This window comes from Mustelus asterias, chromosome 13, assembly GCF_964213995.1.
Source record: "Mustelus asterias chromosome 13, sMusAst1.hap1.1, whole genome shotgun sequence".
Classification (NCBI taxonomy): domain Eukaryota; kingdom Metazoa; phylum Chordata; class Chondrichthyes; order Carcharhiniformes; family Triakidae; genus Mustelus; species Mustelus asterias.
In genome coordinates, this window is record NC_135813.1 from 20,077,716 (window position 1) to 20,096,010 (window position 18,295).

Genomic DNA, 18,295 nt, shown 5'->3' on the forward strand with positions numbered 1-18,295 from the left:
AGATTGATTACTTTTTATCTTTTTGAAAAATGAAATGGAATCTTAATTGACACATCAGAACTGACACTCTAGTGAACAATTGTCAGTTTCTAGTGTAAATTGCTGCTGATGCCATAAGAAAATCCAAAGCAAAATAAAGACCGTACAATCCATTAAACCTGCTCCATCCAATGCCATAATTGATTTTTTTCTAAAATCTATTTCCTTCCCTACAACGCAGGAGGAGTGGGGCAGGTTCAAATTCAAGTATTTTTGTTAATATTTCTGCAGCCCTCAGGGTTTTGATGTGAGCCACATAAGACTAGTGTAATGTAGTGGTAATTAAAAGATTCTTTTCTCCAAGATATTTGAACAAAAACTGAAAGGAAAATCTAGTCAAGTGCCTGTTGTCTACAAAAGGTGCTCCAGATAGCATTTCTTGCAGTAAAATAAGTCACATTCTGGATGGAAACCCAATTCCAGGACTTGAGCGCATAATCTAGGGTTCACTTCAATGCAATACTAAGGGAGTCCTGCATTGTCGGATATATAGTAATTCAGATAGACTGAGGCCCTGTTTGTTTGCTTGATACTTGAAGAGTAAAATAGTTCTTTGGCCAACATTCATCCCTCAACAAAGATTGCAAAAACAAATTACTAAGTCATTTATGTTATTGCCATTTTTGGGATCTGGTTGTGTGGCAAATTGACTGCCATTTGTCACTTTTGCCTTGACTCAGTTACTCTTGAGGCATTTTGGACATCCTGGGGACTTGAAAGGTACAGTATAACTGCGAATATTTTCTATGATCTTATCTGAACAAGACATTATTATTCTTTTTGTTCTCAAAAAAAGAGTCCTCTCTCTGTAGCTTCTTCACACAACTAACTATGACCAAACGTAGATTGTCATAGCATTTGGGTTTTTTAATATATTAGTTAATACTTCCAGTTCACAAATGATTTTTTTAAAATTGGAGTTTAGCTTTCTATTAATGTCACTCCTTAAATCCCATTAATAAATAAATACACTTTTGTTTGACATGAGAAAATCTGAAAATGGTGAACTGTCAATGATGCAGAATGCTTTAATTTTTCAGATAGTGTTTTAAGTTTCTTGAACAAAATCTACTATTTAAACTTCATACCTTGAGTTCTAAAGTGCCTTGAATGATGCCTAACAGCAAAACTTGCAAAGAAAGTACTGTTGATGCTGTCATGAGTCAAAAGTAACAGAACAATACAGCACAGGAAGAGACCCTTTGGCCCACGATGTTGTGCTGAACATGATGCCAAATTAAACTAATCCCTTCTGCCTACCCTTGGTCCATATTCCTCTATTCCTTATTCATGTGCTTATCTAAAAGCCCCTTAAACACCCCTATCGTATCTGTCTCCACCACCACCCCTAGCAGCGCGTTCCAGACACCTACCACTCTGTGTGCAAAAACTTGCCCCTCACATCTCCTTTGAACTTGCCTCCTCTCACCTTAAGTGCATGCCCCCTACAATTAACAATTTTAATTTGGCAGACTTCCAGAAGATGCAGTTTGCTTAGTGTAGCAAAAAGTTTTTTTCCTCCAATGTGATTAACCTAAATTGGGAACATCTAAACCAACAAAAATATTTTGGGGTTTTAAAAGTGTGTTGTTTGCAGACTGTACAGAGATACTAATACCAATAGGAACTTTGAAGAAACTACATGAAGCACACTGACAGAGTGACTACCACTGCTGGATAAAGATGTAATATGCTTTTGTTCCATTATAGCTTTTTCATCATTTTGTAAATATGTTAAATGACGCACTGTACTTTTGAAGACAGGCAAAGAGGTTTCTCTCTCAGGCATTTTTTAAACTAAAAAAGTAATAGCCAAAGGCATTAAAAGGCAAGTTACTTTAAATCAGTCAAATAATTCAGTGATGTTTAAAATGAAAGACAATTTAGGAAGCTTTCATTAAAGCAGTTTCATTATCCTATTTTTTCTCTCTCCCTCCAATCACTTCCAAAAGAATTCAAAGCTGGAATAGGTAAAAACTAGTAGAGTGGTGGAGTAGCCTTTACTGAAAAGATTGATGCAATGGGGAATGACCTTGGCTTGGAGCAGGAGCGAGTGATGTATGTACGAGCATCTCACTGCTAAATGGACCCAGATTTGTAGCACTAATATACATGGAAGCCCAGAACCAAACTCAGGATGGCAATAAATCAACAGCCACTTTAGGTGTCATTTCTGGTTTATATTCTGGTATTGTTCTATCAGTTTAATTCATGTCACTATCATCTGTTCATCTGGAACAGTTTTATATAATTTTCCAGTGGAGTTACCTGACAAATCCCATCAAATTAACAAGGTACATTAACAATATTGACTGCTTCTGTGGTTTCTGAAGGTTCTGGACCATAGACTGAATTTTGAATGCATTCCCTTTTCAGTTTGCAATTTTGGGAGCTTTGGCATATATAAATAATTGTTTGTTATTTCTCTGACAGACAGTATTTTTTTAAAAATCATTAAAGAAATAAACTCAAATAAATGTTTCTAAAATTCAAAAATTATTTTGTAACCTACGTCTTTTTAAAAAATATAGATGGTGAAAGCATTATCTTCAGTGTATACATATGTATACATCTTATTTATTTTAATTAGTAATTTAATTGAGATAAAAATCAAATTCTTAAGTTTTTAATGATCAGACTACACTTCAGGGGTTTATGCATCCTGTTAATGTAGTCTTTCTGCCTTAATGACTGTTATATAATCATCATAAAAAATATTGAATTGATTGTTTTTTCTTCAAATGGCAATTTATTAAAGACAGATTTTAAAAGTTGGGTGTCACCACATTGATAATCTGTAAATATACATTTATGTGAATTAAAAAGGGTTTTTTGAGGGGGAGGGAGTGGAAGGGTGGAGGGAAAGCAATCTATAATCCAGTGTTTCTTATCTACTTAATACTTGTGTGAAGTGGTAGTAGAAATCAATTGAATCATTTTAAAGACAAAATTATATTTATACTTTAATTCATTACCATCTTAAAATGTCTCTCATACACAGTTATTTTTGAAATACAACAAATATTATGCGGGCAAAGTTGTCATTGTCAATTAAAGGAAGATGCTGTCTTCAACCATAGTCAGGCAAACGTGGGTTAAGTCTGTGCAGAATCTATTTGCCAAGAGTCTGCAACAGCTTTTGAGTTATCTATATTCTGAAGGAAGGATAATCTCTGTACTCATAGAATAAGACTTTCTTTTCACATGTTAAATCAATGTCATAGATTCTCAGATAATTCTGCTTTATAGATATCCAAGTGCGTTATTAAGTATTAGAGTCAAACTGTATATTTTTGTTACAGTTGTGAATACAAAAACAGCTTTAATACACCTGTTCACTAACGTGAGTTACCACTCATGTTGAAACAATGAGTAATATTCACTGCGATATCAATCTCCAGAGGTAGTTGGCTTCCTGCCGCCTTGAAAATCTCTCAACGGAAACAAAATATTCATTCTTTTGCCATTTTTCCTCAAATATATCCGTTCAGCAGTGAATCACTTTGTAGTGCAAATTTTTATTTCTGTGACTTGCATGAAGTATGTTTTTTTTTAAGTGTGAGCTTGGTTCATTTGGTAGCAAGCTCTCTTACCTCAGTCAGAAGGTTGTGGGTTCATGCTCCACTTAAGATTTGAGCACTTAACCTGGGCTGTTATTCGAGTACGATACTGAAGGACTGCTGCATTGGAAACAGGTGCCATCTTTCAAATGAAACATGGAATCAAGACCCCAATCTGTCTGCTTAAGTGGACATAAAACATCCTATGGGCACTATTCAGAGAAGAGCACAAAGTTCTCTTGGATGTCTTGACCAATATTCCTCCTTTGCCCAAAAGCATTAAAAAAAAACCTCGTCATTGATTCATTTGCTGCTTGTGGTAACTTTCCATCCACTAATTGGCAACCACTTTTACCCATCTAAGAACAGTGACTACAGTTCAGAATCTGATGAGGTGCTATACAAGTCTTAAATTCATTCATTCTTTGAATATTATACACAAGCATATTCAATAGTTTTTACTGTCAGTTATATGAAAATTAGGCCAGCACATGTAACCATAAAGACTGAAACACTATTGATCACATTGAAAGTCTGAAATTCTGAAAACTAATTACACGTTAAAATTCACTGAAGTGTTGTAAAGTATTTTACACTGTTGTCTCTCTCGCTAATGATTTATGCAGCTGCTGTTTTTGTGAACGTGCATTTTCACTTCAAATTTACATAAACTACAATTTGACTCCAATGTTTGAACATTAATGCTTAATGCAAAATATTTGCCAAATCTCCAAACTATTTGGTCACTGTTATTCTTATGTTAAGAAAAATGAACATAAATGTGAACTTGGAAGAGCCAAATCCAAATAAATCTGAGCACTTTTAAATAGCCGCATGAAATTGAAAGTGATAGCTAATTTCAGTCCACCATTAGAAAGCTATTTGTGTTTAAGGTTGAGAAAAATTAGTTCATCTTTCAGATTGTCACCAAGGCAAGGTATGAATACAAGTGCATTTCTTCACAAGATTTGACAAGTCACAAGTAACAATAAATGTATAGTTTAAACCTGATCGTAAGTTTTGTACATTCAAAACTTATGTACTTCAACAACATGTGGCCTCTGGGTTTGGGTGATATCTTTTCAAAGTTGGTATTTTCTTACTACTTTCATTTTAAATGTTCCTATGGGTTCACATGATCTGTGTTAAAAGAAATGGCTTTTGTATTGCCTGAATATACTAGATTATCACGAAACCACAGTTGCCTACAATTTATTAAGAATTTGATACGATCATTTGATTTTATATTACACTTATTTGGGGGGTGCTATGACTATTTTATTTGGCTCTATGACTCTCTTGTACTAATTGGAGACCCAGTTAGGTTCAGCTAAAAAAAAAAGCAACTTCTATTTAAGTGGCCCTAAAATGCAGAATACTATGCCATTGTGCTGTTTTGAAGAGTACAGTATCCATTCCAGATACTCTTATCATTTTTATTTATTTATTTGGTGGTCCAGAAATTCCCTCTATATTCAACGTTCACTTCATATGCTGCAAAAAAAAACTTGAGTTTTAGAAGGCTTAAGAGAGCACTTTATGTGTTCACTCCATTAAGATTTATAAAGTGTGTCAAATGGTTGATATAAAATCACTTACACAGCCCACTGGTTTATATCCCACTGATTCACAGGTATCTCGGGAGAAAAGGTGGAGATAGACCCTGTTACTAATCAGAAGGCCAGCACCAAGTTCTGGATTAAACAGAAACCCATTTCAATTGATTCTGATCTACTCTGCGCTTGTGACCTTGTGGAAGAGAAGAGTCCAAGTATGTAGTACTACATTTATGTGCTCTATCTTTGTGCTGTTGTGTGAGTGAGTGCATACACTCAAATAGAAAAATTAGAGCTTCGTATTGTCCACAGGTTTAATATTAGATAAGACAGTGGTGCCTGTGATACATTTTTTTATCCTTTAGACTGCTAACTGCATATCTGTATTATGTTACTGAAATCAATTTCTAAATTTTCAGCCGTCTAAAGGTTGAACAACATTTTGTCACACTCTGTGCAATGGTGCCCTGTTAATCCATCAGAATTTACTGGTGATAAAGCCGGTCAAATTTGTTAAGTTGAGAATTTAATATGATCTGCCACTACCAATCAGTTATTGGTGTTCTAATGTCAGTCAGACTTTTATATATCAAACAGCTGCTTTATTTTTATTTCAGGCATGCTGCAGAATTATAAAGAAAGCAGGCTTCTAATGTATGAATAAATCATTTTATTTTATCAGAAATATTTTAATTTATATATAGATACTTAACTTGACAAGTATTGCTTTTGCAGATTTTGTTAAAGCTGCTCAAAGGATAAGATGCACGATACTAGACTCGTGGTTTTACATTCGTATATTGATTTTGATATTTTTTTGTCCATCTATACTTCAAAAGGTTCTGCATTATTCAATGTGACAATTGGATATTATTGTTGATTTTGAACTCTACAACATTAGGATATTTTATTTTATACAGAACAGTGTACAACATAGAACTCTAGAACAGGAAAGCAAAGGTTGCATTCTTGTGAGAATTAAGATTTAAAATTATAAAATATAATTGTTTTACTTATGGATTCACATCCCTTTACAGCACCAGGAACGTGGGTTCGATTCCCGGCTTGGGTCGCTGTCTGTGCAGAGTCTGCACATTCTCCCTGTGTCTGCGTGGGTTTCCTCCAGGTGCTCTGGTTTCCTCCCACAGTCCAAAAGATGTGCTGGTTAGGTGCATTGGCCATGCTAAATTCTCCTTCAGTGTGCCAGAACGGGCGTCAGAGTGTGGCGACTAGGGGATTTTCACAATAATTTCATTGCACTGTTAATGTAAACCTACTTGTGACACTAATAAATAAACTTTAAACTTTAAAAGCTTTAAACTTCCGCAAGAACTCCAGCTTGCTACCCAAGGGGTTATACTATTTACCATTTCGCAAATAGTTTACAGGGATAGTCATTTTTTGGAAGTTAGTTCACTATCTTCTGTTAAAGATTAATAGCCTCATTTTCTATTTTTTAAAGATGGGTGGTAATGTAAAATAATTTCTAAATGCAGAGTATGTTTACTGAGATATTTGAAAACAAAAACTTGCACTTTTAATAGTACGTGCCTCAAAAACATAAAATATTTTCTGTATGTTGAATTATTGTGAAGTGCAGTGACTGTTAAATTTGGCTGTTACTTTTGCACACAGCGTTCCTCATAACATTAATTTGAATGGTTAATCTGTTTTTGGCGGGAGTTTTTTTTCATAGGGGAGTGGGGGGGGAAAGAACATGAGCCAGGCACTGAAACTTCTCTTAATGTAATAGACAGGCAGAGTTTTGGGAAGAGAATTCCAAAGCATAGAGGTCCGATGAATTGAGGAGCATTTTGATTCTTAAAATTCACCTCTTTAAAACAACTTTTAGTCACTGATATGCATAGTTGCTTCTTTGTCTTATCCTTTTTTTGAAATTATATCTAAGAGAAGTTTCTTAGGACATTTTTCTCCATTAAAGGAACCATATGAATGTGGGTTAATGTTTTACTGTCCAAAATTACTTTTTGATTTAAATAATTCGTTGGTCGGAATTGTTCTACAACTAACAAAACACCACTAAATTAATGATGCATGTTGTATGTTGAATATGTATTTATGACAAAAATGCTTCATGTTTAGTAGAATAATGTTGAAATTCCCATGGGTAGTAAACTTATTTTTGTTGTTTGGTGGTATAGAACTTGAGTCTTGCTTTAAAAAAAGGACATGCTGTTGAAGCTTTTCATCTTGTACTCATCAGGAAAGATTCTGTACTGTAAACCAATTGTAAAGGGAACAACAATTTGTACTGCATGAGAAGGGACATGCTGCTTGGTTGGCAAGTGGACTTTGATTAGTAGAGGTGTTGCCATGGAAAATGCACCAGGGAGCAGTTAATTGCCAAGCTTTTAAAATTCAAACCAGGCTAGTTGACTTTGGTCAAGGTCTTGCCAGGGGAATGATTCAGAAACGGCTGTACCCCAAGCTTTTGTTTAGTTGAAAAAGGCACAATGCATGGACATGCTCCTTCTGACTTATGGTCTTAAGTTGGGTTGTCAGTGGAATTCTTAGCACAATCAGGATTGGTTAGCTTGTGCTGTCCAATCACGGAATCACATCTAATTTTGGCCACTACATTTTGAGTTTTGCAAGTATGGGCTAGTTGAGTACGGTCAAGGTTTGTCTGTTGCATACAGCCGAAGGGACAAATGGTTTATTACAATCCACCAGTAATTGGAACGAAACAGTCTGCATGCCTGGCATCGCACCAGCATTGAAATTCATATGCCAAATTTTCGTTTGTGTGATAAGTAGAACATCTTTTTTGCTTGATGGTAGCAAACTGTACTTGAGTCTGTAGTTGCTAGTGCATTGTAGGAGCGTAAGACAGCTAGTTTCACCTGTTGCTCTAATATTTGAGACTGACACCTTCTTTTTCAGGGTAATTTGATGTAGAGTAGGCATTTCTCAGGACCAAAGGTGGTGGCCTTGGGCCCATTCATGAGTTTGCACAATGTACAGTGAGCAATGATTGGATCAGGGCAGCCATTATCCAGTTGGATGGCTTTGATGTACTTTATTTCAGCAGCAAGTTTTTACACTGGGCAAATGGCTCAGGCCCTATTTATGAGGTTGCCAATAAGATCAATTTTACAGCACATGGAACTATAGGATTCTCAACACGTCTGTTGACCACTGAAGTTGGCTTGTGGTAGACAGTATTAGAGAACTCATTAGAAGATTTCTCAACTAGCACATCGAGGAAAGAGAGCTCATATGACTTTGCCATATGCAGACAGGAACGCGTCCGCACATTGTGCCTTTTTCAACTAAACTTGGGCGGACAGCCATTTCTTGGTTCATTTCCCCCGATAATGTCTTGACCAATCAAAGTTCACCTGCCTGGTTTGAATTTAAACAAAATTTAACTTGTTCCTGGTACCTGCTCCATGGCAATGTCTCTATCAATTAGAGTCTACTTACCAACCAATCAGCACTCTCTTCTCATGCAATATAAATTGTTACCTTTATAATTGGTATTCCTGTAAATCTGTCCTGATGAGTGCAAGGTGAAAAGCTTCGACAGCATGTCTCTCTTTTCAGCAAAACCTCTTTTTAAGAACATTTTAATTACTTTCCTCTGCACTTTATTATTCCAGTTGGTTCCTTTTTCTTTTGAAATCCTACTATTTGGCGCACCTCACAGTATAGCATCAGCAATACTTTATTTTAAATTCAACTTCATAATGATTTGCCAATCCAACCAATAATTAAATAGCTTTTTAGATGCAGTACATTTGCAATGATACATTGATTTAACCAATTAGCATCTTTTTATTCCCCTAGTTTATGCATAAGCCAGTAAAAAGCATTTGGTATTGTACCATTTGGAAATGTTAGGGAATTCTCGTATGCTAATATATATGTCAAACCTTGATACTGGATGAAAGATTGCTTTGTTTCAGACTATTAAATGTAACAAAGACATTTCAGTTCCTTCTTTTGTGAGCGCTGCACTATACTGTTAAATCCCACTTGTCATTAATTGCATGCAGTACATCATGTGACCTTGATCTCTTCAAGAGTTATCATTCCATTGCTGCAGAGGGGCTTAACAGAATGTTAACCTGATAATGGGGACTGGGCCTTCCTAGTAGTGCCCCATCATATAGTTTCTATTGAGCGGTTCTGCTTGACTAGCTAAAGAAGGTGGCAAGAAGATTAATGATGGTAGGCTAATACAGGAGGGTGTACCTTTCCAAGACTTCCACCGCAGAGATATTAGAGCTGAACCAGAGCTTGGCTTTTTCCTTAACCTGTGACCTTTAACCCTCCCTCACCGTTGAGATCTGTCACTGCAGCCGACGTTTTGATTGATGTTCCTACAAGAGTCGGTCTTTTTCATTGAATTTCACATCTGCACGAAAATAGCTTTTCTTGCAGAATTCATGCTGGCTGTTAGTGATAGCAAAATTGATGGCAGAAATGCTTTTATGTAGTTTTCATTTAAAACCAAAGATACTTGACACATGCTAATGTAGTGTTGTGCCCTCCAGTGCCCCTTTCCTATATTTACTCCATTCGGTGTAATTAATGCCTAGAATCTTGCTGTAATATGGATTGCACTGGAAACAAACTTTAAAAGAAGGTATTTTTAATTCATTTAATATACACTTACTGTTTACTGACTTCCCACTAATACTGGCCTCTCCTGTGACTTATTACATATGAGCAGTGAGTTCAAAAAATATCAGTGCGATGCCAATATTTTATTTTACAAAGTACCTAGCAGTACAAGTACCCTCAACAATTTTGGTAAAACTACTGAGAAAACTGTTTTTAAAAATAAATCCTAAAGTGCTGGTATGGATTCATTACAGAGCAGCAAGTGCCAGCTTGGTATAGGTCCAGTTTTTAATACATTTGGACTACTTGGGATGCTTTCACAGTTGTCAGACAAGATAATCTATACTTGAGCCCTGGTGCCAATTTGTTGTTTTTGGCAAGATGCAAAAGCCACATGCAAATTTTTCTGTTAATGCATTTTCCCTACTTGGTGCTACTTAATCCATGTTGGATTGAATGCCGGAGAAGAACAGCTGCAACTGGTGATATGTAAGTAAAAACATCTTGCCCACTCCCTCGGTGTACTTTTTCCAATGATGTAGCACTACTGTTGGAACAATTTACGCAAAAGTGTATATTTTTCCTTTGTGTCGTAATTTGGACATAGTAATCATTTCTGTTATGGACACAAGCCTGTGTTGAATAATGGACATGATGTTGTAGAGAACTGTCCTTCCCCATTATTACCGTTACCCATATAATGTGATTTGGCAGTGTTAGTTAGCATCGACATTATTTTAACTCCTTGTTGCATCTGTACAGGTCCAGGCCTCTGCTGGCACTGATTCGTAAGATTCTTTTTTTTGGTCCTGGTGTCAGGGCTTCAATTCAGTTCACTGTTCTGATTGACTGGTCAGGAAGTTCTATCTGATCTGTTCCATTACAAATCCTGGCCAATTAGAAATAATGCTGCTAATAGATGCTTAATCTGAGTTTTTCTGGTATGTTTAATAATTCATTAAAAGGTGCTAGGAATATTTCATTTTTTCTGTAATGCACTGGGTGGAATGGGATGGGTGGGGCTATGGTGGGAGAAGTAGTGACCCTAATGTGTCTTTTGCACCCTCAAAAAGGCTGAGCGAGAAATAGAGCCCCAGGAACAGGCCACCTCCCTGTTGTCAATTTGCAAGCACATAAGGGAAGAAGGAAATCTAAATAACAAAAAATCAATTCTGGAGAAATTATCTTTTGTACTCATTTTCCTTTCTCTTTATTTTCTATTCTTCCTCTCTACTCAAAAGCCATTCTTGTGATTATTCAAATTGTGTTCCATAAAGAAAAGTCAGTATTGAAAAAATTTAACCATGTAAGTTCCAATCCTTTGAGAAATGCTAGCTTTTAAAATGAGAATCAGGCTTCAGTCTAATTTCTTCGACTCACTGCAGATATTGCATCTGGAACAATCCTATTTGATTTGCATGTTTGTTTCCCCTTCAAAAGCACCAATGAAGATTCTGACCATGTTAAAATTCACCCAACTTATTCAAAACCTAAGTGAGATTGCAGCAAGCACCAGTAATACACAGATTCAAAATATAAGAACAAATAATCATGATGTATATTGCCTTATTCTTGTAACAAATACTATTTCATTGCCTATTAAAAAGGGTCTTATATCCTGTCAAAGCTGGCCTGCCAGGGTTTTTTACTTTAATTACACTATCCAATTAAAACTCGTTGCAACATTTTGATTTTCTTCTCCTTGGGCTTGAGTGGAGATGACATTTACAAGCCTTGGCTTTCAAGTAGACAATAGTGTGATTGATGAGCTGCAGAAGGAAAGAAGGAGGCGATTGCCATGTGGAAGCACTGCTTAGTGCACTTTGATTTATTTATCATCTGTTCCTAAAACAAGACTGGTGAGGTGATGGTGGTGGTGGCAGTGGGGTGTACTGTGATTTACAAGGTGCATTGCAATGCATTCCAAAAGGGCTCAGTTGGCAGAGGGGGATATCTGTAAGATAAGGAAAAGGATGTGGGAGTCTGAAGAAAAGAGTTTAGCCCTTGCACAGCTAGTCACTGCAGTTGCTGCCATTTAACCAATGTATTAATAAGGAGCTTTTTGTCAGTCTGGCACAGACTGGAGCAGTCTTTTCTGTTCCTGATATGGATCCCATAATCTTGGTGTGAATTAGTCTAGTTGGATGAGACAATTCCAATCAATTTGCACATTTAAACCCCTGTGTCATCCTACTAGTGACGGCTGATTTGACATATAAAAATAGCATATTATGGTTAAGCCATCTTTTCTACTTCTTTCACTACCAGACCTATTTTATGAACATTTTTTGTCAATGCAACACCATTGCAGCTCATACCTTGTCACATCAAGGATGTTTAATGACAGGTTAAATGTGTCACTATCAACAAGATACTGGGATTTGAAGCATCCGAAGCTGTGTTGTTCTGTTCTACTTTTCAATGTGTTGAAATATACTGGTTGAGTAAAACACAATTTAGAAACTAGTTCCATTCTGATTTGGAAAAATAATCAAAAATTACCTGAAAGGTTTGCAGTTCTGAATGGAATTCTGATGTTTGTTACTATCAATGCACACGCTTCTCCCCATGCTCCATATTATTGATGCTTCCCAATACCAAAACAAAATGTAAACAATCTCATTTGTGTTACTATTTTTGAATAAAGGGCATATCTTGGGATTGCTCTTTCAGTGTAATCTACATTTTTATATCCTGTTTCTACACTATTATCCCAGTATTTTAAAATATTTTATGCTTGAAAAAGTTTGTTTTTCATGCAAATATTTCAGTATGTTAACGAACGTGATGATCTGTATCTGCCTGTTTCCCGAGCCCACAAAATATACTTTTGATCCATTTTCTGAATGCATGCATGCATCCCAAATGCCATTCATTCTTCATTCTATCTAATCCTCCCCGATCAGTACTTTTCCAGCTTCTCGTTTATCAAGCATTCTCTGCTTTCACTTCCTTATATTGAGCCTTTCCCTCGACTCTTCACTAGAAGCAACCAAATTGCACAATAATACAAAATCAAAATACTGCAGATGCTGAATATCTGAAATAACCAAAAGTGCTAGAAATACTCAGACCTGAACAGCATCTATGGAGAGAGAAACAACGTTTCAAATCGAATATGACTCTTCAGAACATTTTGAAAGGTCATTTTTGACTCAAAATGTTAGCTCTGTTTCTTGCTCCGCATATGCTGCCAGACCTGCTGAATATTTTCAGCTTTTTCTGTTCTTATGGAAATGAAGGAAAGACATAACAGCCCAGGTAGCATCTTTGGAGAGATACAGTTACATAATACATTTCCTTTCTTAAGTTTTTAATTCTCTCCCATAGGTAATTTTGCTATTGCATTTTAATATTGCTGCTGATTGTAAAAATATACATAACTTTTAAAGTGGATGCTGCCAACAAATGTAAAAATGGATCAGTAAGTATTTTTAAAAGATTACTCCATGCATGGGAACATTAAAGTTATTGATCTTCTGACAGTATCAGTTAGGCTGAGCTCTGGTTTGGGTGATGTTGTTTTAATTTGGTCAGGAGAATAGAGTGTCAAATAAAATTCTAAGTTTTAATTTTTTTTGTTGCTGCTCCATATCAAAATCAGTTCTGTAGAAGAGTAATTTAGACTTGAAACATTAACACTGTTTCTCTTCTCAGATGCTGCCAGACCAGCTGAGTTTAGCCAGCATTTTATGCTTTTATTTTGGATGTTCAGCACCTGCAGTGTTTGCTTTTATTTAAATGGTGTCTGTTATACTTCATTTTGCAATCTTGCTGCCATTTTAACAAAATCTTAGCATATTTAAAGAAAAGAGTATGATAGTGCTATTACTCAAACAGGCATGAACTCCATATGCAGCACCTTTAATTGTCCAGTGTGACTTTTCAAATTAATTCACTAATCTCAGTACTGTTCAGCCAGATAACAATTGCAGCCTTTCATTACACAACACCCTTTTATTAAAAAAACTATTAAGCATTACAGACTCTTTGGAGATTTTTTTGTGTGTTGAATTTCCTCAGAAAACTTCCAACTCAAATTTCCTCAACACCCAAATTAGTAAATCCATTGCCTTGTGTGCACTGAATCATTCAGGCCAAGGAAGTCCCAAATTCAATCCCTGGTCAGTCCTGACTTGGCTGATCTCATCTGGGTTAACAGTAGAGCTGCTGCAGTTTCCTTCTCAACCAAAGGGAGCATTGGTCAAAGATCCCATTCCTGGCCACAACCTAGTAACTCCTAGTGTGTGGGTCAATGCTGGGAATGGACTAAAGTGCCCTGTTTGCCCTACATTGTTACATAGCCAAGCAACACCTCTGTTTAGCCTCCCATTCGAAGGCAAGATATTGAGGAGCAGCTGTTCAAGCAGTTAATTTGTATATATAAAAGATTGAGAGAAAATTATGCATGTGTGTGACTATTTTTTTAATTTTTCTATCAGTATAACAAAAAAATCAGAGCAAACATAAGTGCCTCATTAAACCAGATGTTGCATAGCCAACATCTGAAATGAGAAAATAGCATTATTTCTCTTGTCTGGAAAAAAAATCTGTAAACCAACCAATGGTGAGCTTTCTATTTGTTGTAATAACTTTTTAAATAGGATTTTCTGTAGAGCCATCCCTACTCAGTTGTAACAAAACATGAATGCATTTACATACTAATGAGCCTCTAATTAAGTTTTTTTTTCATTGAGACTTTTAAAATACATTGGACATTAGTACCACTAGGGGCTTTTTGTCAAATGCTTTAAAAATACTTTTTAAATTATTTGACAATTTCCGATTTGGGAATTTATCTTAATGGTTAGTAAATCATAATTATGTTTAATTGCCCTTTTTACAATGGAAACAGTAGGGAGCTCTAATTAATATGTCACTAGTATTTAGTTTCTCATTTTTATAGAAATATTTGTATATTTAAAAATATAACCCGCAGAATATTTCTGCTTGTGTATAAACTGAGCTTAAGTTATAGTCTACCACATACCATAAGTAAACTAAGTCAGACCAATGGGAAATAGTAGAGATGGGTGATGTTGGAGACTTTTGGCCCAGTCAATCATTGACTTGTCCCATGAGATAAAAGATCGTCTCATGTTGTCCCACCACCCATGCTGTAATGTTATTATTGTTTGCTGTTTGTTGGCAATATATTTATTTGATCTCCACACCAGCTGGTTTAAATAATGGCATTTTTCTTCAACTTCATTGGCATTTTTGGTCTATGACTTTGCCTTCCTTTTGTTTAGTTTGTTAGTTATTTATTTTCTGCAGAAAATATTTTCTCATGCCAGTTTTAAGTTTTAAAATATGTATAAACTGCAAAAAATCCCCATTCCTGTTGCAGAAGGTCATACACACATGCTTTTTGTATGTTGGACTAGATTGTGGCTCCAACTTGTGATTTCCTTCGCCTCAAAAATCACTAGCAACTCAAAAGATTATTTAACATAGTCATCAATGTTAAGACTTCAGACATGAGGACATCTTTCACTTTCTTGTTATCCAAATTCCCAACATGATGCCATGCATAAATGGATATGTATTGGAATTGGTGCGCTGATATCATAACCTTAACTCCAATTCATAATTAATTCCTTCTGATTAGGAGCACGGAATTGGTGAAGTTAGTTTACACTGCAGATTTTCACTTCCAGGGTGAAGTCATCCAAGAAGCATTGAGAGTACTTTGTTGCACAGCTATTAGCACATTCGCACACACAATCAACTTGTTTAAGAAAACTATCCTTTAAATTCTTTGACCCTTGCCTTTTAGGTTTTAGGGCAGGTACTCAGTGGAACAGTCATGAAGGTAGCCAATGCTATGAATTTTCTATGATAGACCAGGGCTGCTGGGAACATCTGTTTTATATTAACCATGTGTACTTTCCTTACCCCTCTGTTGAAGACTGAAATTTTGAGTATGTGAGGTTTTGAGGGCAATTTAACTACTCTCTGAATCTACACTTCCACTTTAGGCTTCAGTTGGCTTATCTACCAGCAACGACCTTGAAACTGATCATTCCAGTATTACTTAAGAGGAAATTCAGACCTGACGGTGCATCTGATCAATAAAGCCTGTGACGAATATTCAGTTCATGAAGCATGTTAATATTTTAGCGGTAATGTTTCATTCTGATAAAATTGTTGTGTAGTTAAGGTAACTAAAATGCTGGAAGTTGGAGATTGTCAGAACACATGAAACAAGCCTGTGGGTGGGGCTTAATACACCCAAAACCCTGCGGATCCAATCAGCGCCTCCAACTGCGCATTCGCAGGAAATACTGATTTACCTGTGTTTGTTTAATGGAATCAGAATTGAAGAGATGAAGTCATAAAACAGCAGATGGGCTTACTTAGCTGGAGAACTGGAGACCTGATGTCTACACAGCTTGCAAAGAGTGCAGACCAGAGAGATGTTTTGGGAATTAGTCATAGGGCTTGATTTTGCTATCAAGTTGTGCCCTTTTTCGGGCGCGAAAAGTTTGTAAAGTTGGGTGTGAGGTAAGTAGCATGATCCATGCCCACTTCCACACCAGTTCCCCCTTTACCAAGGCCCAAAAATGGCCGCGATCGGGACCTCGTCTGAAATGGGCGCAACGGCCATTTAAATGCATTTGATTGCATTTAAATTGACTTAATTGGCTTCACGCCCAACTTTACCGTCACTTCCCCCTTTACCACCGTGTTCACCCATCCAGAATCCGCGTGAAACAGACATGCTCCGTAAAAGTCCGATTCGGCACTCCAGTTAGTGAGGAGGTAAGGGGGTGGGGCAATGTCTGTGGGAGCGAGGGGGAGACATTAGCCGGCCCAGGAGGGATGTGGCAGGAGTGCCGCATTCTATCTTTTTTCCTGCGCATGCGCAGTTGGAGGCGCTGATTGGATCTGCAGGGTTTTGGGTGTATTAAGCCCCGCCCACAGGCTTCTGCAGCACGATTCGGATTTGCTGATATTTTTTCAGGCAGAGTGCGTATGTGAGCGCCTGAGAACGGGCCTAAAAGTCGGATCTGAAACGCTCCCAGTTTCAAGTCCGCCCAGCACTTAGAATCAAAATGGTAAAATAGGGCCAATAGAGTGATGGAGGTTAAATTAGGTTAAAAGAATTCCGTGAACTCTGAACGGCTATGTGGTCGTGCGGCTGAGTGGAGCTAAAGAAGGCTCTCTGGTTCCAGTTTATCTGTGCACTTGTTGGGAGAGGGAGTTAGTGGTAATTTGAAGCTTGTCTTATTTGCATCTCTCAAAGAAACCCTGGAAACTGAGAAGGCAGCCAGGAGACTGGAGTTTGGAGAAACCCATGGGCAGTGTCTGAAGCCAACAGTTTGCAAAAGAGTTGGAATTGTGCCGATAATTAGAGCTGTGAGCATCTCTGTGAATTTCCTGGAATTTGGTGGCAGGAGGAGATTGAACCATTGGGAAACGAGCACTTGTTGAAGTTGTGCAAGTCACTGTGGCTTTTGAGGGGATACAGAGGCTAGACATTTGAAATAGAGGAGTTGAAACCCCCCGTGAGGCTGACCAGTTTTAACAAGATCTTGTGACACACTGGTCACTGATATCTGTGGGTTGCAGAGAAACCTGTGGGATGTCTTGGTTGCATCTGCCATTTAATGTTTAGTGTGTGTTTGACTGCAGTTTTCCTGCTAATTCATATTTACTGCTTGTTAATTGAATGTTACAGTATAAGATAGATACTGTAAATTATTTTACTTTTCTGACTATCGTAAATTTTATTTTGTTTAAAACCGTGGGATCTTGTGACTTTGTTCGCTGTTGGGTAACTGGGATTTTGAACTTTGTCAACTTTAAACAAAAGGTTACTATCCCTCACCAAACCATAACAAACCAAGTATCATTCAACTGATTTAGTACTGTATTAAACTGATTTCAAACAGGCCAAATCTTTCCATATTTCAGTTGGGAGTGTAGAATCCATAACCCGTCCACTTCAGTGATCCCTGAGACAGAGTTACTGATACTCTGGGACAAATTGTCTCGAAGGGCAGAGAAATCTGCAGGCCAGGCACCCATGCGATCTGTGGCAGGCAATGTGACAGCAACTTATATAGCATCTTTAACATAAAGCAGAACAAGTTTAAAACAAATAATGGCACCAAGCCTCATATGGCGATATTAGGCCAAAAGCTTAGCCAAAGAGGTAGGTTTCAAGGGATTTATTACAAGAGGAGCATGAGATAGAGCGGAGTAAGGGGGGTATTCCTGAGTTACGGCGAAGATAACTGAAGATGCAGCCATCAACAGAGCAATAAAACTGAGTACACCAGAATTCGATCTACCTGTTCCAGGAATAACTAGCTATGGAAACACAAACATCTGCCTTAGTGCACCGCTAGGTACAGGAAGAGAATTGGAATACCAGAATTAGAAGAGCTCAAATTTCTTGGAGCATTGTGGGGCTTGGGAGGGAGGGCTAAGGCCTTGTTCGGATTTGAGTACAAGGATCAGAATTTTAAAATCAAGACATTGCTTACCAAAAGCCAACGGTCAGCAAGCACAGGTGACGGTCGAATGGGATTTGGTGCGAAT

The 18,295-nt window shown here is 37.1% G+C and overlaps 1 protein-coding gene across 9 annotated transcripts in view; it reads left to right on the plus strand.

Annotated features, from left to right (window-relative positions):
* The window catches only part of mapkap1 (MAPK associated protein 1), a 260,057-nt gene that overhangs the window by 223,581 nt on the left and 18,181 nt on the right, over positions 1 to 18,295 (plus strand). For all 9 annotated transcript variants that reach the window (XM_078226462.1, XM_078226460.1, XM_078226457.1 and 6 more), the window contains one exon: positions 5,233 to 5,370. In XM_078226462.1, coding sequence (XP_078082588.1) covers positions 5,233 to 5,370 — 138 coding nt within the window. The remainder of the gene's footprint in view (positions 1 to 5,232; positions 5,371 to 18,295) is intronic.